The sequence below is a fragment of the Gorilla gorilla genome, chromosome 18 (assembly GCF_029281585.2).
Source record: "Gorilla gorilla gorilla isolate KB3781 chromosome 18, NHGRI_mGorGor1-v2.1_pri, whole genome shotgun sequence".
Classification (NCBI taxonomy): domain Eukaryota; kingdom Metazoa; phylum Chordata; class Mammalia; order Primates; family Hominidae; genus Gorilla; species Gorilla gorilla.
In genome coordinates, this window is record NC_073242.2 from 29,413,592 (window position 1) to 29,434,009 (window position 20,418).

General features: G+C 51.3%; 1 protein-coding gene across 6 annotated transcripts in view; it reads left to right on the forward strand.

Moving 5' to 3' along the window:
* The window catches only part of LOC101140878 (eukaryotic translation initiation factor 3 subunit C), a 41,241-nt gene extending 22,164 nt beyond the window's left edge, over positions 1–19,077 (forward strand). For 2 of the 6 annotated variants that reach the window (XR_010131338.1, XR_010131337.1), the window contains exons 17-22: positions 1,048–1,207; positions 1,306–1,371; positions 1,459–1,546; positions 1,649–1,811; positions 1,908–2,059; positions 14,130–15,175. Coding sequence is in view for 2 of the 6 variants with exons in the window: in XM_031003101.3 (XP_030858961.1) it covers positions 1,048–1,207; positions 1,306–1,371; positions 1,459–1,546; positions 1,649–1,811; positions 1,908–1,990 (560 nt within the window). In the remaining 4 variants the exon portion in view is untranslated. Of the gene's footprint in view, positions 1–1,047; positions 1,208–1,305; positions 1,372–1,458; positions 1,547–1,648; positions 1,812–1,907; positions 2,074–14,129; positions 15,176–18,678; positions 18,768–18,919 lie in introns of those variants that run through there. The other 4 variants (XM_031003101.3, XM_031003102.3, XR_010131335.1 and 1 more) reach the window with 3 other exon arrangements.
* Positions 19,078–20,418: the final 1,341 nt, after the last annotated feature.

Sequence of the window (20,418 nt, forward strand, 5' to 3'; positions counted from 1 at the left end):
AGCCCTGCTCCTATGGTTCCATTTGGACCTGATCCCCGTTCGCATTGAGCTTGCCGTTCTTGCTGTGGAGTCTGCGTGTTTGTGTTTCACTGTCTGCCACCCATTTCTAGCCGTAGAACTTTTGCACTTTGTCTACCCTGAATTCCAGTTACTATGGCGTACCATGTCTTACCTTCCTGGCTTGTCTTAGGATTGTATTTGGGGGCCTGAGTTCATAATTAATATATAAACTTGTGATTTTAGAGATAATTTTTACTGGGGCTAAGTTTTTTAAGGAAAAGAAGTGAGCTGCTTGGAAGAATAATAAGCTGGCAACAGTGTAATTGATGCATGGGAATGGCACCATTCATGAAGGTGATGTGAGTGAGGAAGGGTTGGTAAATTCCATTCCAGTTGAGCTGGAAGAGGTGGTTTTGTTTTGTTTTGTTTTGTTTTTTGAGACAGAGTCTCGCTCTGTAGCCCAGGCTGGAGTGCAGTGGCAAGATCTCATCTCACTGCAAATTCTGCCTCCCGGGTTCAAGCAATTTTCCTGCCTCAGCCTCCCGAGTAGTTGGGATTACAGGCGTGTGCCACTATGCCTGGCTAATTTTTGTATTTTTAGTAGAGACGAGGTTTTGCCATGCTGGCCAGGCTGGTCTCCAACTCCTGACCTCAGATGATCCGCCTGCCTTGGCCTCCGAAAGTGCTGGGATTATTACAGGTGTGAGCCACCACGCCTGGCTGGAAGAGGTGTTTTTAGGTCAAGGAAGCTTACGAGAATCTGATGAAAGCCGTGGGCCTTTTTCCTAGGAAGAATGTACATAAGGACATGTGCACAATTTGTCAACATTTTTGAGGTTTCGGCAGTCCCCTGAAGTGCATCTATGGACTGATTGAGTTCAAACATTTGTGCAGATGGAGTGGCTTGGGCGACTACGTGGCTGTTTGGTGGAGAGGCGGGGAGAGTCTCTAGTATGGTTTGCTCCTCCAGCCTCTGTTCCTCCTTAAAGAGTGCTAATGGAACTTGTCCCAAGTTCCCTAGGCCCTGCCTCATTCCCACCCTTTCAGGTCCCCCTGAGTCCATGCGGGAACATGTGGTCGCTGCCTCCAAGGCCATGAAGATGGGTGACTGGAAGACCTGTCACAGTTTTATCATCAATGAGAAGATGAATGGGAAAGTGTGGGACCTTTTCCCTGAGGCTGACAAAGTCCGCACCATGCTGGTTAGGTGAGCAGACAGAGAAGCCATGATGGGTCGGGGAAGAAGAGACTGGTTGGTCCCCTTCCCTGAGGCCCTTTTGTGTCTTCTGTCCCCTCTTCCCACAGGAAGATCCAGGAAGAGTCACTGAGGACCTACCTCTTCACCTACAGCAGTGTCTATGACTCCATCAGGTAGGCGGGGCCCTGGGGACACAGAAGGGCCCCAGCCTTGTGGGCAAGTGTCCTGACTGCCCCGCCCTCTGCCTTCTTTCTTCCCAGCATGGAGACGCTGTCAGACATGTTTGAGCTGGATCTGCCCACTGTGCACTCCATCATCAGCAAAATGATCATTAATGAGGAGCTGATGGTAGGGGCCAGGGTGGGAAGCGGGCAGGTGGAGCCATGGAGGGATTGGAGCAGAGGGGCCTGATCTGTGTCGTGTCCCCTCCTCTGCCTTGGCGCCTGTCAGGCCTCCCTGGACCAGCCAACACAGACAGTGGTGATGCACCGCACTGAGCCCACTGCCCAGCAGAACCTGGCTCTGCAGCTGGCCGAGAAGCTGGGCAGCCTGGTGGAGAACAACGAACGGGTGTTTGACCACAAGCAGGGCACCTACGGGGGCTACTTCCGAGGTGAGTACTTCAGCTCCTCTCCTTGCCCAGCTCCTGGTGCCCTCACCGCCTCTCACCTGGCATTCCCTGCCCTTCCTTCCCATCTCTCTCCTACAGACCAGAAGGACGGCTACCGCAAAAACGAGGGCTACATGCGCCGCGGTGGCTACCGCCAGCAGCAGTCTCAGACAGCCTACTGAGCTCTCCACTCTGTTTCCCGCCTAGGCCATCCAACCTTGAAGTCCTAAACCACACCTCAGTCACTAAAGGTCTGTTTAAAGTTGTTCTGGTTGATTGCTTGTTGCCACAAAGGTGTGTTGAGCCCATTCATTTGCTGATTATATTTCTGAGCTGCTACCACATGACAGACACAAGGCTCAGATGAAGAGGTGAATTGAACACGTTCCTGACCTCAGAGCCTGCTGCTTTTTGACATTTAACAGAAAATTATAGTAACATAAGTTATAATGGGTGTTTTAAAAGGCCAGTCGCGGTGGCTCACGCCTGTAATCCCAGCACTTTAGGAGGCCCAGGTGGGCAGATCACAAGGTTGGGAGTTTCAGACCAGCCTGGCCAACATAGTGAAACCCCCTCTCTACTAAAAATACAAAAATTAGCCGGGCATGGAGGCACATGCCTGTAGTCCCAGCCGCTTGGGAGGCTGAGGCAGGAGAATCGCTTGAACCCATGAGGTGGAGGTTGCAGTGAGCCAAGATCACACCACTGCTCTCCAGCCTGGGCAACAAAGCGAGACGCCGTCTCAAAAAGAAAGTCACAGATGTATTGAGGATGTGACCGGGGGTGGAACATCAGGAAGACATAGTGGAGACAGTAGTGACAGTTGGACCCTGAGGGTTCACCAGGCAGGGAGAAGGGAGAGCTGGTCTAGACCAGCGTGGATGCACTGTTACCTGTTCATAACAAGACAGCTGCCATCAGTAAGAGGGTGCATTGAGAGACTGGGCCTTTGCTCTGATATCTAAGCATGTGGTGGTTTTCTGATCATTTAAGTTTACTGTGTTTTTTGTTTGCTTGTTTTTTGTTTGTTTGTTTTTGAGACAGAGTCTCACTCTGTCGCCCAGGCTGGAGTGCAGTGGCGCGATCTCAGCTCACTGCAAGCTCCGCCTCCCGGGTTCACACCGTTCTCCTGCCTCAGCCTCCCAAGTAGCTGGGACTACAGGCGCCCAACACCACGCCTGGCTAAATTTTTGTATTTTTTTTTTTTTTAGTAGAGACGGGGTTTTGCCATGTTAGCCAGGATGGTCTCCATCTCCTGACCTCGTGATCCACCCGCCTCCACCTCCCAAAGTGCTGGGATTACAGGCGTGAGCCACCGCGCCCGGCCTTATTGTGTTTTACATAAGTATGGGTCCACAGCAGATTGGATTTTTTTTTTTTAAGACATGGGATCTTGCTGTGTTGCCCAGGCTGGTCTTGAACTCCTGGACTCAAGCAATCCTCCCACCTCAGCCTTCTAAGTAACTGGGACTACAGGTATGCATCACCATGCCTGGTCTAGATTGGAAATTTTTTTTAAATGATCCTTCACCACATTTGAGAAGCACTGATGTAGGCAGAGGGAAAAAGTGCAAGCTCAAAGGGTTGGAGAAGTGAGACAGTGGCATGATTAGTGTAACGCACGTGTGGAGCATGTGCAGGAGATGCACTGGAGACTTACCCGGGCCGTCTCTTAAAATTTTCAATGCTCTGGGTTTTTATAAACAAATTCACAGCTGGGGCTGGGCGCAGTGGCTTACACCTGAAATCCGAGCACTGTGGGAGGCCGAGGCAGGACGATCACTTGAGGCCAGTAGCAGGGCACAAAAATTTTTTTTTTTTTTTTTTTTTTTTTTTTTTAGTATTTATTGATCATTCTTGGGTGTTTATCGGAGAGGGGGATTTGGCAGGGTCATAGGACAATAGTGGAGGGAAGGTCAGCAGATAAACGTGAACAAGGGTCTCTGGTTTTCCTAGGCAGAGGGCCCTGCGGCCTTCCGCAGCGTTTGTATCCCTGGGTACTTGAGATTAGGGAGTGGTGATGACTCTTAACGAGCATGCTGCCTTCAAGCATCTGTTTAACAAAGCACATCTTGCACCGCCCTTAATCCATTTAACCCTGAGTGGACACAGCATATGTTTCAGAGAGCACGGGGTTGGGGGTAAGGTTATAGATTAACAGCATCCCAAGGCAGAACAATTTTTCTTAGTACAGAACAAAATGGAGTCTCCTATGTCTACTTCTTTCTACACACGCACAGTAACAATCTGATTTCTCTCTCTTTTCCCCACATTTCCCTCTTTTCTATTTGACAAAACCGCCATCGTCATCATGGCCCATTCTCAATGAGCTGTTGGGTACACCTCCCAGACGGCGTGGCGGCCGGGCAGAGGGGCTCCTCACCTCCCAGATGGGGCGGCCGGGCATAGGTGCCCACCTCCCGGACGGGGTGGCGGCTGGGTGGGGGGCTGCCCCCCACCTCCCTCCCGGACGGGGCGGCTGGCCGGGCGGGGGCTGCCCCCCACCTCCCTCTCGGACGGGGCGGCTGGCCTGGAGGGGGCTGAACCCCACCTCCCTCCCGGACGGGGTGGCTGCCGGGCGGAGGGGCTCCTCACTTCTCAGATGGGGCGGTCGCCAGGCAGAGGGTCTCCTCACTTCTCAGACGGGGCGGCCGGGCAGAGACGCTCCTCACCTCCCACACGGGGTCGCGGCCGGGCAGAGGCACTCCCCACATCTCAGATGATGGGCGGCCTGGCAGAGACGCTCCTCACCTCCCAGATGGGATGGCGGCCAGGCAGAGACGCTCCTCACTTTCCAGACTGGGCAGCCGGGCAGAGGGGCTCCTCACATCCCAGATGATGGGCGGCCAGGCAGAGACGCTCCTCACTTCCCAGACGGGGTGGCGGCCGGGCAGAGGCTGCAATCTCGGCACTTTGGGAGGCCAAGGCAGGCGGTTGGGAGGTGGAGGTTGTAGCGAGCCGAGATCACGGCACTGCACTCCAGCCTGGGCACCATTGAGCACTGAGTGAACGAGACCCCGTCTGCAATCCAGCACCTCGGGAGGCCGAGGCTGGCGGATCACTAGCGGTTAGGAGCTGGATACCGGCCCGGCCAACACAGCGAAACCCCGTCTCCACCAAAAAAATACGAAAACCAGTCAGGCGTGGCGGCGCGCGCCTGCAATCGCAGGCACTCAGCAGGCTGAGGCAGGGAGGTTGCAGTGAGCCGAGATGGCAGCAGTACAGTCCAGCTTTGGCTCGGCATCGGAGGGAGACTGTGGGGAGGGAGAGGGAGAGCCTGTTTCTAATAAATATACAAAATCAGCAAGGCATGGTGGCGCATGCCTGTAATCCCAGCTACTTGGGAGGGTGAAGCAGGAGAATCGCTTGAACCCAGGAGGCAGAGGTTGCAGTGAGCTGAGATCGTGCTATTGCACTCCAGCCTGGGCAACAAGAGTGAAACTCCATCTCAAAAAAAAAAAAAAAAAAAAAGACACACGAAAATAAAACGGCATTTAGAATTGAAAGCTTCGCCTTCCTCTCTGGATGGTGAGTCCTCACTCTCCCAGCAGCCCACGCCTCTGCCTCAAACCTCCGTGGCTCCCAAGAGTCTGGATAAAGCTAAGGAGTCTCAACGCACCCCAAGTCCTGGGGGTAGTCAGCCCCTCTCACTCCTCCCTCATCCTCTCACACAAGAGTTGTTTACTGTCCCTCCAGTTATGCCTGGTCACGCAGACACTCTGCTGCTCAAATGCCCTCACCCCATCCTCAGCCTGCTCCCAGGCCACCTCCCTCCAGAATCCACCCTGCCTGCCAGGTGGCCATAGGGACCCTCGCCATACTGTCTGCTTGTGGCAGTGCCCTCCGGCCTGGGGGGTCTTCCAGAGCAGATCTCTGGCCTAGCGCAGTGGCTCATGCCTGTAATCTCAGCACTTTCAGAGGCCAAGGCAGGTGGATCACCTGAGGTCAGGAGTTTGAGACCAGCCTTGCTAACATGGTGAAACCCCGTCTCTACTAAAAATACAAAAATTAGCTAGGTGTGGTGGTGCACGCCTGTAGTCCCAGCTACTCAGGAGGCTGAGGCAGGAGAATCTCTTGGACCTGGGAGGTGGAGGTTGCAGTGAGCCGAAATGGTGCCACTGCACTCCAGCCTGGGCAACAGTGAGACTCTGTCTTAAAAAAAAAAAAAAAAAAAGATCTCTGATATAAGCTCCCCTGGCACACAGTGAGCTTCCAGAAATGGTCCCTTGACCTCTAAATCCACCAAGACCCAGGGAACACGCCCACTCTGAGCACCCTGACAATGTCCCAGTCCCAACACAGTACCCTGAAGCTGTCCCCAAAGTTTCCCCTGCCACACTCCCTGACCACTCTCTGGTATCTCAGAGCCCTAGCAACAGCCCTATAGAGGGAGGGTTCTAGGCATGGGGCAGGCATGAGCACTGTGCTTATAACCAAGCAAAACACTCCCTCTGTGCCAACATAGGTGGGGCAGGTCACGCTGGTGTCTGTTTGCCCTGTCTGCCCACTGCAGCCTCCTCGGGGAGGGCCAGGGTTGTCTGTGCATCCTGTGACCCCACGGTCTATGCGCAAATATGTGTGTCTGTGCTGCTCTGTGTGTGTGTGTGTGTACACGGCACATCTGAATTGTCCTGAGTGCTGTCTCGGGTATCCTTGAGCTGTGTGTGCGTGTGTCCCCCTAGTGGTATCTCAGTATTTTTGCCTGTGGGAGCTGCACACCGTGAGCTGCACACCTGAGGGCCAGGTGAGTCTGGGGCTGGTCCTGTGCCTGCGCATCTGTGTGCTGGCGGTGTCTGCATAGTATTCTGTGGCTACATGTATCTGTGCACCCCAGAAATGGGCAGTCACCCAGGAGACCTCTCTACAGTGACCCCAAATGATGGATAGTGAGATAGGGACAGTATGATCTATATTTTTTTTTTGGTCACGGGTTTGTTGTACAGGGGCACAATATATTCTTCTCCCACCCCCAAGCCGGGCCCTTTCTGCCCCTGCTCCTCCCACCCTCTGGTGTCTCACATCTCAGGGACAGGTGGAATGAAGGATAAGTTCGCGGACCCCAGATCAGGACAAGCGGGAAGCTTCCGGGCTGCTGGAGAGGGTCACAGCCGGTTAGGGGAGGGAGCCAGGAGAGGACTCTGTGGCCCCGGGGAAGGGCTGGGCTAGTTCTGGGTCCTTGGGAGGAGTGAGTGGGGGGCCCTGCAGAGGGCTGGGACCCAGAGTGTGGGTGAGCATTAGAAGAGCGAGCTGGGGGCTCTAGGGCAACTAGGAACTTGGAGAGGGATGGGAGGCAGGGCTGCTGGGTCCCTAGGAAGGGCTGGAGGAATCCCGGAACGCCTGAGCCGGGAAAGCCGCTTCCTCACTTACCCTCGCCGGACCTGGGGCCAGGTGCAAGCAGCAGCAGCAGCTACAGGAGCCGTAGGAGCAGCATGATTGGCAGGCGCACAGGTAGCGGCCCCATCGGAGGGTGGCAGAGGTGGGACGGTGCTGCCGGGCCGCCGGAGGCAGCAAGCCCAGCAGACACACACCCTGGCTGCCACGCCTCGGCCCGGCCCTCGACCTCACCGTCCCTCGGGGCCCAGGCGGAACCAGCTAGGGGTGGGCACCTGGGGCGGCGCAAAGACATCCTGATCTCTGCATCTTGGTCACTGAAGGGGCTCGAGAGGCCGCGGGGCGCTGGGGACAGGACTGGGAGTCAGGCCCAGGAAAGTCTCCTCGGAATAAGGGAGGAAAAGGCGCTCTTTTGATGTTATTATTCCCCCAGCCCCTCCCCCGCTCACCTGGGCGCCCAAAGGGGACAGAAGACTTGGAGGAGGGGTAGTCCTGAATTTACTTTAGCATTTTATTTCATTTGGCCGGGCGTGAGGTGGCTCACGCCTGTAATCCCAGCACTTTGGAAGGCCGAGGCTGGCGGATCACCTGAGGTCAGGAGTTCAAAACCAGCCTGACCAACATGGCGAAGCCGTCTCTACTAAAAACACAAAAATTAGCAGGGCGTGGTGGTGCGGACCTACAATCCCAGCTACTTGGGAGGCTGAGGCACAGGAATCGCTTGAACACGGAAGGTGGAGGTTGCAGTGAACCAAGATCACTGCACTCCAGCCTGGGTGAGAGCCAGACTCCGTCTCTTTCTCTCCCTCCCTCTCTCTCTCTCTGTCAGTCTAGAGAGAGTTGATTGTCCCCAGTCAGTCTCTCTCTCTCAGTCGAGGGGGGGGGGGGTGGGGACGGAGGCTGGGCACAGGGCTCACGCCTGTAATCCCAGCACTTTGGGACACTGAGGCGGGTGGATCACCTGAGGTCAGGAGTTTGAGACCAGCCTGGCCAACATGATGAAACCCTGTCTCTACTAAAAATACAAAAAATTCCCTGGGTATGGTGTTGGGTGCCTATAAACCCAACTACTCAGGAGGCTGAGGCAGGAGAATCACTTGAACCTAGGAGGCAGAAATTGCAGTGAGCCAAGATCGCACCACTGCACTCCAGCCTGGGCAACAAGAGTAAAACCCTGACACACACACACACACACACACACACACACACACAAAATTAACCAGGCATGGTGGCATGTGCCTGTAGTCTCAGCGGCTCAGGAGGCTGAGGTACAAGAATCGCTTGAATTTGGGAGGTGAAGGTTGCAGTGATCCAAGATTGCGCTATTCCACTCCAGCTGGAGCGAGAAGACCGAGACTCCATATCAAAAAAAAAAAAAAAAAAAAAAAAGTCTCTGTCTCAAAAAAACAAAAACAAAAACAAAAAAACAATAAAAACCAGAAGTCTTGATCTGTGATCTTGGGAAAAGCTGTTCACATCAAGGATGCCATCTTCTTCCAGCGAAAAACTTCTCTCTTGTGAGATTATGAACCCAAAGTTCAAGGTCCTGAAGTTTTGCTGTAGTGTGGATGGCAAGGACATTCTTTCTCTGATGTTCTCAGAAGATCCAATCTTCAGGTTCTAGATTGTGAAGGAATTGATTGTCCCCAGTCAGTGAGCCATAAAAAGCTTTCAGTATCTGGTGAAAATACACCGTACCATAGATCTACTGTTATAATATCAGCCGTCTTGCATGGGAAAGCAACCAGAAAACATGCATTGAAAATGACAATTGACAATTGAAATGTTCAAATTGCCCATGAGGTAGCCAAATGCACCTGAAGCTTTGATTGTCTTCCCAGGAACATGGATTTGACAAACGAAACATTGGTTATGAACTATTTTAGCAATTTATAAGTCAGCATAGAAATACATATTTAATTTGGATCATTTTATCTTTTCCATGATGAGTCATGGAATGCAGAGCCTTTTGTTTTTTGTTTTTAGACAGTTTCATTCTTGTTGCCCAGGTTGGAGTGCAGTGGTGCTATCTCGGCTCACCGCAACCTCTGCCTCCTGGGTTCAAGCGACTCTCCTGCCTCAGCCTCGCGAGTAGCTGGGATTACAGGCATGAGCCACCACACCTGGCTAATTTTTTGTATTTTTAGTACAGATGGGGTTTCACCATGGTCTCGATCTCCTGACCTCGTGATCCACCCACCTTGGCCTCCCAAACTGCTGGGGTTACAGGCTTGAGCCACTGTGCCTGGCTTAATTTTTGTACTTTTAGTAGAGACACGGTTTCACCATGTTGGCCAGGATGGTCTCCATCTCTTGACCTCATGATCTGCCTGCATTGGCCTCCCAAAGTGTTGGGATTACAGGCATGAGCCACCACACCCGGCCCCCCTTTTTTTTGAGATGCAGTTTCGCTCTTGTTGCCCAGGCTGGAGTGCAATGGCGTGATCTCAGCTCACTGCAACCTCCGCCTCCTGGCTTCAAGCAATTCTCCTGCCTCAGCCTCCCAAGTAGCTAGGATTACAGGCATGCCCCACCACACCTGGCTAATTTTGTATTTTTTTTTTTTTAACTAGAGATGGGGTTCCACCATGTTGGTCAGGCTGGTCTTGAACTCTTGACCTCAAGTGATCCACTCACCTCGGCCTCCCAAAGTGTTAGGATTACAGGCGTGAGCCACTGCACCCAGCCAGCATTTTCTTATAGTAAAGAAAGTGAAACCATGGGTTGTTGAAAGAAGGAAGAAAGGTAGAGCGTGAATCTTGGTAGGAAAAAGAAGGAAAGCAAAAGGAAACAAAAACTTCCAGCTGTCTGGCTTGTATTGGCATTTACGATGTTTGCTGCTGTCCCACTTTGATCAGTGAAATGTGGCTGGGAGGAACCTGTGTCACTTTTTGTTTTTTCTTTTTGAGACTCACTCTGTAGCCCAGGCTGGAGTGCAGTGGCGCAATCTTGGCTCACTGCAAGCTCCGCCTCCTGGATTCTCACCATTCTCCTGCCTCAGCCTCCTGAGTAGCTGGGACTACAGGCGCCCGCCACAACGCCTGGCTAATTTTTGTGTTTTTAGTAGAGACGGGGTTTCACTGTGTTAGCCAGGATGATCTTGATCTCCTGACCTTGTGATCCGCCCGCCTCGGACTCCCAAAGTGCTGGGATTACAGGTGTGAGCCACCACGCCCGGCCTGAACCCCTGTCATTTTTTAGCAGAAACTTTCAGAGTCAGTAAGTGGCCAGGCATGTCTCTTTTTTTTGTGCCACAGGACTCTGGATGTTTCCAATGCAGACTAATCCAAGGCTGCTGTGGATGTGTCCTGTGGGAGAGAAATCAACTTTGTCTATTTCTCTATGGAGAATGGGGGGAGCACCAGGCAGGATGACTCATGCCTGTAATTCCAGCACTTTGGGAGCCCAAGGCTGGTGGATCACTTCAGGCCAGGAGTTCAAGACCAGCCTGGCTAACACAGTGAAACCCCGTCTCTACTAAAAATACAAAAATTAGCCAGGTGTGGTGGGGCATGCCTGTAATCCCAGCTACTCAGGAGGCTGAGGCAGGAAAATTGCTTGAACCAGGAGGTGGAGGTTGTAGTGAGCCAAGGTCACGCCACTGCCCTCCTGCCTGGGCAACAGAGCGAGATTCTTATCTCCATAAAACGAAACAAAGCAAAACAAAGGGAGAGAGAATGGAGGTTGCCTGTTACTGCATCATAATCTTGTTTATGCTGACTGATGCATTAGAGGTACTAATGGCATGAGAGGAACAATTTCCTGAGACACAGTTTACTGACCATGAATTTCCTCAAAACCCCCGAGAGCAGGCTTCTCAGGAGGAGACTCAGTGTGGAATCCCTTGCCAAGGTAGACCCTGGTTCTGTAGCAGGACGAGCCGCAGACAAATCTCCTCAGACACCGGATTAAAGAAGGAAAAGGTTTATTTGGCCAGGAGCGTCAGCAGATTTGTGTCTTAAGAGCCGAGCTCCCCGAAAAAGAAATTCTTGGCCTTTTTAAAGGCTTACAACTTTAAAGGGTCCACGTGAAAGTGTCGTGATAAATCGAGCAAGCATGGGGAAGGTGAGTGGGGGCAACATGCATCAGCTAACAGAACAGAAACTTTTGCAATGCTTTTTCATACAACGTCTGGAATTTACAGATAACACAAGTAGTTTAGGTCAGAGGTTGATGTCATTATTATTATTATTTTTAACTCCTGTGGCAGGTGGTGGTGCCAAGGTGTCTGGCTACTTATCTTACTTTTGTTTCTAAATTTTTGCTTTCTCTCTTTCCTCCTGTCTTGTGAACTAGGCAAGATGGTGGGAGGAGGGCAGCCGGAGTAGTAGTGGTCTCCTTCCTTAGTTCAGGTTCCAGCTACAAACACTCACCACCTGTGAGACCTTGGGCAGTTCACATCCCCTCTCTGTGGCTCGGTCTGCTCAACTGTAAAATAGGTTAAATCCTGAAAGGTCAAAATCCCTCACATCTAAAATCTCAAAAATCACAGTCCCAAAGTGATCGTTCTTGTTGCCCAGGCTGAAGTGCAATGGTGCGATCTCAGCTCACTGCAACCTCCGCCTCCCAGGTTCAAGTGCTTCTCCTGCCTCAGCCTCACGAGTAGCTGGGATTACAGGTGTGCACCACCATGCCTGACTTATTTTTTGTCTTTTTAGTAGAGAGAGGCTTTCACCCTGTTGCTCAGGCTGGTCTCGAACTCCTGACCTCAGAAGATCCACCCTACTTCAGCTTCCCAAATTGCTGGGATTATAGGCATGAGCCATGGTGCCCGGCCCCTTATTTTATTTATTTATTTTTTTGAGTTTTGCTCTGTCACCCAGGCTGGATTGTAGTGGCACGATCTCAGCTCACTGAAACCTTCGCCTCCTGGGTTCAAGCAATTCTCTGTCTCGGCCTCCCGAGTAGCTGGAATTACAGGCGTCCGCCACTACGCTGGCTAATTTTTGCATTTTTAGTAGAGACGGGGTTTCATTATCTTGGCCAGGCTGGTCTTGAACTCCTGACCTCGTAATCCACCCGCCTAGGCCTCTCAAAGTGCTGTGATTACAGGCATGAGCCATTGTGTCTGACCCCTTACATTTTTTAAAAACAACTTTATTGAAATAGAATTCACGTAGCATACAACTTCCCCATTTAAGGCATACAATTCAATGGCTTTTAGTATATTCACAAATCCTTTCTTTTTGTGTATATGTACCACATTTTCTTTGTCCATTCATCTGTTGATGGATACTGAGGTTGATTTTATATTTTGGCTGTTTTGAATAGTGCTGCAATAAACATAGGAGTGCAGATGTGTCTTTGAGATACTGAGTTTCTTTCTTGTGGACTTATACCCAGCAGTGTGATTGCCGAATTATACGGTAGTTCTATTTTTAGCTTATTGAGGACCCTCCATACAGTTTTCCATAGTGGATAAGCTATTTTACATTCCCACCGGCCAGGCGTGGTGGCTCACGCTGGTAATCCCAGCTCTCTGGGAGGCTGAGGCGGGAGAATAACGAGGTCAAGATATCAAAAACATCCTGGCCAAAATGGTGAAACCCCATCTCTACTAAAACCACAAAAAATAGCTGGGCGTGGTGGCAAACGCCTGTAGTCCCAGCTACTCAGGAGGCTGAGGCAGGAGAATGCTGGAACCCGGGAGGCGGAGGTTGCAGTGAGCCGAGATCCGCGCCCTTGCGCTATTCCAGCCTGGGTGACAGAGAGAGAGACTCTGTCTCAAAATAAACAAACAAAAAACATTTCCACCAAGAGTGTTTGAGTGCTCCTGTTTCTCTGCGTCCTTGTCAGCACTTGTTGTTTTCTGACTTTTTGATAGTCGCCATTTTAGTTGAGGTTAGATGAAATTTTACTGGGTTTTGATGTGCACTTCTGTGATGATTAGTGATGTTAAGTTTGCATATACCTGTTGGCCACTTGTATGTCTTCTGTTGGAAAATAGCCATTGGGATCTTTTGCCTATTTTTTTTTTTTTTTGCCAATGCTGTCGTTTATTGCGCGGAGTGGGGGCGTGGGGGTTAGTGGGGCGTGGGGGTCGTGATGGGGGCACTGCTGCCTCGGTTCGTCAGTACATTAATCACGGCGGCGGGACTCCAGCCTTTGCAGCCTCGCCCACGCGCCCTGCGCAGCCAGGACGGCTCGCCCCTCGGCGCAGGTGCTGGAGGGAGCCGGGGCACTGCTCCGGGAGGTCACCGCGGGACGCGCGTGGACGGCGGCTGGGCAGGTTATTGCGTGAGTGCGGTGGGAGCAGCGGGAAGCCGGAGGGCCAAGTATTGCACTTAGAATAACAATCCTCATCAGACGGCGGGCTACCTAGAGGGCAGGGGGCGGGCAGGGCTCCACAGCCGGCTCCTCTCCACCACTGGGTCGCCCTGTCCCTATCTTACAGCTGGGGAAACTGAGGCACCGAGGTGAAGGGAGCCCCCTCGCACGCGAGGCCGCCGCCGGGGGCAGGGGCGATGGGGGTGGGCGCAGGGCGATGAGGGGGGACGGCCGGGGGCTCGGAGGGGACTGCTTCCCGGCCAGTGTAGTCAGTCCGACTACGGCTACCTACGTCTCGTCTGTAGCTTCTTGAGGGGCTGGCGGCCGGGGCAGCGCAATGACAGGGCTTTGGTCTGGATGACGCCCCGCCCCGGGCCAGCCTGGGCCCCGCAGGGCGGTTGGTGAGGGTCACAAGTTGGACCAGAAGCGCGAGCGCGGAGAGTCCTGTGGGTCCAAGCCGCGGGCGGCACCGGGCGAGGCCGAGTCCATGCGGTCCGGGCTGGGCGCGCGCTCGGGGCAGCGGGCCTGGGCCCCAGGCGAGGCATGGACCTGCTGGCCCGGCCCGCTGTGGCTGTTGTCCATTTTTTAATGGGATTATTTGGGATTTTTGTTTTTGAGTTCTTATATGTTCTGGGTATTAATCCTTTGATGGATGAATAGTTTGCAAAAATTTTCTCCCATTCTGTGGGTTGTCTCTTCACTTTGTTTTTTTATTTATTTTAGATGGAGTCTCACTCTGTGGCCCAGGTTGGAGTGCAGTGGCACAATCTCGGCTCACTGCAACCTTCGCTTCCCGGGTTCAAGCAGTTCTCCTGCCTCAGCCTCCCTAGTAGCTGGGGATTACAGGCACCCACCACCATCCCCAGCTAATTATTTGTATTTTAGTAGAGAGAGGGTTTCACTATGTTGGCCAGGCTGGTCTAGAACTCCTGACTTCAAGTGATCTGCCCGCCTTGGCCTCCCAAAGTGCTGGGATTACAGGCATGAGCTACCGTGCCTGGTCTACTTTGTTTATTTTTAATTTTAATTAAACAAATTTTTTTTCTGTGCAGAAGCTTTTTAGCTTGATGTAATTCTATTTATCAATTTTTGCTTTGGTTGTCTGTGTTTTTGAAGTCTTACTCAAGAAATCTTTGCCTAGACAAGTGTTATAAAGCATTTCCCCAATGTTTTCTACTAATATTTTCGTAGTTTCTTTTCTTTTCTTTTTTTTTCTTGAGATGGAGTCTCACTCTGTCACCCAGGCTGGAGTGCAGTGGCGCAATCTCAGCTCACTGCAACCTCCACCCCTTGGGTTCAAGCAATTCTTCCGCCTCCCTCCCTAGTAGCTGGGATTACAGGTGTGCGCTACCACGCCTGGCTAATTTTTGTATTTTTAGTAGAGACGGGGTTTCGCCATGTTGGCCAGGCTGGTCTCGAACGCCTGAGCTCGGGCAATCCTCCCGCCTCGGCCTGGGCTGGGATTACAGGTGTGAGCCACAGTGCCCAGCCTGTAGTTTCTTATATATAAGTTTTTAATTAATTTTGATTTGATTTTTATATATGGTGAAGCACAGGGGTCTAGTTTTATTCTTCACACATAGATATATCTCATTTTCCCAGCACCACTTATTGAAGACACCATCTGTTTCCCCATGGTATGTTTTTGGTGCCTCGGTGCAAAATGAGCTGGCTGTAAATGCATGGATTTATTTCTGGGTTCTCTGTTGTGTTCCACTGGGCCATGAAATCCTTCCTTTCCAATATTATAAAGTCACCATTTTCCTGTTTCCCTCCTGTCACCCTTGCTGTGTTTGGGCCAAGCAGGGCAGGCAGGACCCAGAACTTGATGTGGCCAGGTGAGGCCAGAGCCTCTCTAGGCTGCTCAAGAAATCTGCGCTGAGGTCCTTGGTCTGCAGGGAGAACCAAATCCCCATCGATGACCCCACAAAACACTGTTAGGTAAACCACAGTGTGAAACAGCTTGAGAAATAGAATCTGTGTCATATCCAACATTTACTCACACTCATGATTGTGAGACTGGGATACCTAAGCAGGAGGAACCAGAAGAGCACCCTCTTCCCCTGCATGTCCAGGTCCCCTTTAGGTCACCTAGGGCATGTGGCTGGAAGCAGGGGCTTCTGGGATAGGGGCAGGCTATGGTCAGGGGCAGTGGGGGTGGTGGGCCCTGGGCAGTAGGGGTGGTGGTGTTAGTGAAAGGTCTGAGGCAGGGAAGAGATCAGGAGGAATGGCATTCTAGCAGGATTCAGAGACAGGCCAGTAGGTCGGCAGACACAGGAGCAGGTGGCCTGGGACTCAGAGGAGCAGCTGGAGTTGGAGGAGAAGGGCCCTGCTTTCCTCCAGTCTTCTTCTGTTTGGGTGCTGCATTAGCACCCCACTGCACCCCCAACCCCTGTCCCTCCCCTTCCCTCACTCCCTGAGTCTTAGAACCCATTCCTTCATCCCCAGCATGCACCTTCTTTTTTTTTTTTTTTGAAACAGAATCTCATTCTTGTTGCCCAGGCTGCAATGAAGTGGCACGATCTCAGCTCACTGCAACTCCCACCTCCCAGGTTCAAGCAATTCCCCCTGCCTCAGCCTCCCAAGTAGCTGGGATTACGGGTGCACACCACCACTCCTGGCTAATTTTTGTATTTTTAGTAGAGATGGGGTTTCGCCATGTTGGCCAGGCTGGTCTCGAACTCCTGACCTCAGGTGATCTGCCCGCCTCGGCCTCCCAAGGTGCTGGGATTACAGGCGTGAGCCACAGTACCCAGCCGCAGCATGCACCTTCTTAAGGACAGTTCCTTTCTGGATCCTTCCTAAGGTTCTGATTTCTAATCCTTCCTAACCCAGCTCACTGCCCCCCACCACCACCCTCCATCCCCCCATTCTGCCTCAGTTTCTCCTTTCCTGATTCCCACAATTTCCAGCAATCAGTCTTGGCCTCAGATTCCTGTCCTTCAGGTTCCAGTGTTCCTTGGGTCCTCTCTCTCCAGTTGATCCTCTCTGATTAGGGGTGGGAGGGTGTGAGTTGGAATTAAACCCAGCCTTTATTGGAGTCCTAGGGCTGGATTCTGCATTGTGCTCCGTTGTGTCATTGCACCTTCTCATTTCCACTCTTTCTGCCTTGCTTCATCCTCTTCATACTCTAAGCTCAGCCAGCGCATGTTGACCCCACCAGTGGAGCGCCGCTCCTTCCCACCTGCTGCTTCTCCATCTCTCCATCTCCACCTCTCCATCTTCTGCTCCTGGCCATTCCTGGCACGGGGACCCGAGCTCTGAGCTCTTGCCTTTTTCTGGGGCACCGTCTTCTCCTTCTCGTCACCCCGGGCAGTGCCCCTGGGCTCCTCGGCTGCTGCAGGCCTGGGCCGCCCGGGTCAGCGCGGCCCTGCTGACAGCGCAGTTCACGCCCCGGGGCGGCCGCGGCAGGTGCAGTGCGAGGGGCGCCAGCTGTAGGTTGGTGTGGGCACTGCCTAGAGGTTGCTGTGGCGCCGTCTGGAGGTTGCCGTGGTGCTCGTTGGCGCCCAGCGCCCCGCCCGGGGCTTCATGGCTGTGTCGCTGCTGCCCCCTCCCAGGGCCGCAGGGCCCGGGTTCCACTTGGCGGCGTCTTCTCGCGAGTCGCTTTCGCTGCTCCGAGAAGTCGGCGGTGCAGCAACTGACGCCGCTGCTGCTCCGGTCGCCGCAGGTCGCCATATTCCTCGCGGGGGCCGGCCGGGCTCTCGGCTCAGGCCGCCCACCCTGCTCCGGCCGCCGCCGCCTCTCCGTTCCCGCAGCCAGAGGAGGCGAGGGAGCGACCTCCAGGCACTGGGCGCCCGCCGCTTCCCCAGCAGCCGGCGGGGCGGGGAAGAAAGACGCCAGGAAGCGGAAGGCCCCCGCCGGCCCGAGGGTCGCCCGGGGCTGTGCCCCATGGTTCCTGCCCGTGAGCAGCTGCTGGGACCCCCCTTGCCAAGTTGCTCCCCGAAAAGCTCTAAGGTTCTCAGGCCTGCAGGGAGTGACAGTTTTCCCCTGACTGTAACGTAAGGCTGCAAACTCGAAGCCAGGAATTTTCTGCATATTCTTAAATAGAATGTTTCAGTCAAAGCCTTGATAATATAACCAATCTTTCTGATTGTAGCCTGCTTATAAAGAGAACATATGTACATGAAAATAAGAATATTTATGAATAGTTTCCAAACTTTAGAAGGATCAAGTAGGGAGGAAAAACAAACGCTTCCACCCACCTTTGTTCACAAAAGTGTGCTTTACCAAATCGGTGTAAATTCTAGATAACTTCTGAGAAAAACCTTTCTTCAATCTAGAAAACAAAACAAGGGCCGGGCGCGGCGGCTCAAGCCTGTAATCCCAGCACTTTGGGAGGCCCAGGCAGGGGGTGATCACCTGAAATCGAGAGTTGGAGACCAGCCTGGCCAACATGGTGAAACCCCGGTCTCTGCTACAAATACAAAAACTAGCTGGGCGTGGTGGCGGGTGCCTGTAATCCCAGCTACTCGGGAGGGTGAGGCAGGAGAATCGCTTGAACTGAGCGGAGATCCTGCCACTGCACTCCAGCCTGGGTGACAGAGTGAGACTCCGTCTCAAAAATAAAAATAAAGAATGAATCAACAATGTTTTAAATACGAGTTATAAAAACATTATCTTAATAGATTTTTTTGTTTTGCTTGATCTCGCTTAGCAGTTTTTTGAACCATTTTTTCCTTATTAGAAACCACTAGAAATTGGTTTTTAGTTCATTGATTTTTGTTTATTTTTATTTTTATTTCTGAGACAGAGTCTCAGTCTGTCGCCCAGGCTGGAGTGCAGTGGCACAATTTTGGCTCACTGCAACCTCTGCCTCCCAGGTTCAAGCGATTCTCATGCCTCAGCCTCCTGAGTAGCTGGGATTGTGTGCCAAATCATTCACCCCTCACAACAACCGAATGAGCTAAGGATTCTCATTGTATATAGTTTATGGAGAGGGAAGTGCAGACATAAAGAGGTGAATTATCTTACCCAGATCACACAGCTGATAAGTGGTGGAGGCAGAATAGAATCTAAACAGTGTGGCTCCGGAGCCCACATGCATTGATTTGACAAGTGTTTATTGAGCACCTGCCACAGACAAGGCCTTGTGTGATTAAATAGGGTTATAATTAATAATATAAAAATGAGAAATCACTAATGCTTTTTAGACTTAACATTTTCTTTTTTTGTAGGTTTCAGGCACAGAACTGTATATCCAATAATAGTGAAATGGATCACACTAATTATGACAGAAATGATGATACATTTAAATGACTTGGATGTTTTATAGGTATGATCTCGTGAAACCTTGAGAGAAACTGAATGACGAATGAAACTATTGTTCCTGTTTCACACAGAAGAAAACTGAGGTTAAAAGGGGTAAAGTAATTTTGCATGGCATGAAGTAGAAATTCAAAGTACAGGAATTTGAACTTGGTTCTGTCCTTTTCTGAAGCCCTTGACCACTATAGACTCAAACATCACCTTGTTTTTCCACTCATTCAACACTTTTTTTTTTAATTATCTAATAGGTTGGCACTCATCATGAGCCCCTGTTCTCATTCTGCAAATGGTGAAGCTCTCTATTGTCCTGACCCCACAGTTCCTGTCCCATGACCAGGGCCAGCTCACCAAGGAGCTGCAGCAGCACGTAAAGTCAGTGACATGCCCATGCGAGTACCTGAGGAAGGTGAGTGAGTGCAGACAGCTGGGGCCTGGTGCCCTTGAGCAGTTCCCGGGTCTCAGCTGCCACACATCTCATAGCGGGTGATGCTGGGGGAAGCTTACGCAGTCACAGTACTGGCTTCTTCCTCTTTTTCTTTCCATACAAGTGGCTTAGGGATGGGGTAGAGTAGTTGACTTATTTGGATGAAAACCACTATCTTCTGTCAGAAACTCAAAAGGAATCATTGCTGGCATGGTAACCTAAAGAAAAACAACCAGACAAGTGCCCAACGACACTTAAAAAGGTTATTTATTATCTTGCCAAGTTTAGGCTGGGGGTGGTGACTCATGCCTGTAATCCCAGCATTTTGGGAGGCTGAGGCTGGTGGATCACCAGAGGCCAGGACTTCGAGACCAGCCTGACCAATATGGCAAAACCTCGTCCCTACTAAAAATACAAAAATTAGCCGGGCATGGTGGTGTGAGCCTGTAGTCCCAGCTACTCAGGAGGCTGAGACAGGAGAATTGCTGAGATTCAGGAGGTGGAGGTTTTAGTGGGCCGAGATCACGTCATTGCACTCCAGACTGTGCGACAGAGCGAGACTCTGTCAAAAAAAAAAAAAAAAAAATTATCCTGCAAAATTTGAAAAGTAAATTCAAATCAACGGCTTCTAAACTACTTTTTAACATGACTCATAATAAGAAATACATTCTACAGTACATATATATGTTCTATAATTTTGAATAAAAGAATTAACCACATCACATTTATTTTACAACATGTAATACATATTTTTTATTCTCCTTCATTTGTTTTGAATGCTCTGTGCAGTCTACAAAAAGTCCAATAGTAATAATTAAATTAGTCATTAAGTTGAACATTATCTTGTCTTTTAAAATGATAATCTCAAAAATGATCTTTTATTTTTGAGATTTATATAGATACACACACACACACACACACACACACACATATATATATATATAGAGAGAGAGAGAGAGAGAGAGAGAGAGACAGAGTTTCACTCTGTCGCCCAGGCTGGAGTGCAGTGGCACAATCTTGGCTCACTGCAACCTCCGTCTCCCGGGTTCAAGCAATTCCTCTGCCTCAGCCTCTGAGTAGCTGGGACTACAGGTGTGCACCATCATGCCCAGCTAATTTTTATATTCTTAGTAGAGATGGGGTTTCACCATATTGGCCAGGCTCGTGGCAACTCCTGACCTCGTAATCTGCCCACCGTGGCCTCCCAAAGTGCTGGGACTATAGGTGTGAGCCGCTGCACCCGGTCCAAGATAAAATTATTTTAACAATATACTATGAACTTCAGAGAAAAACACTGGCTATGAAAGAATATGCATAGTTTTA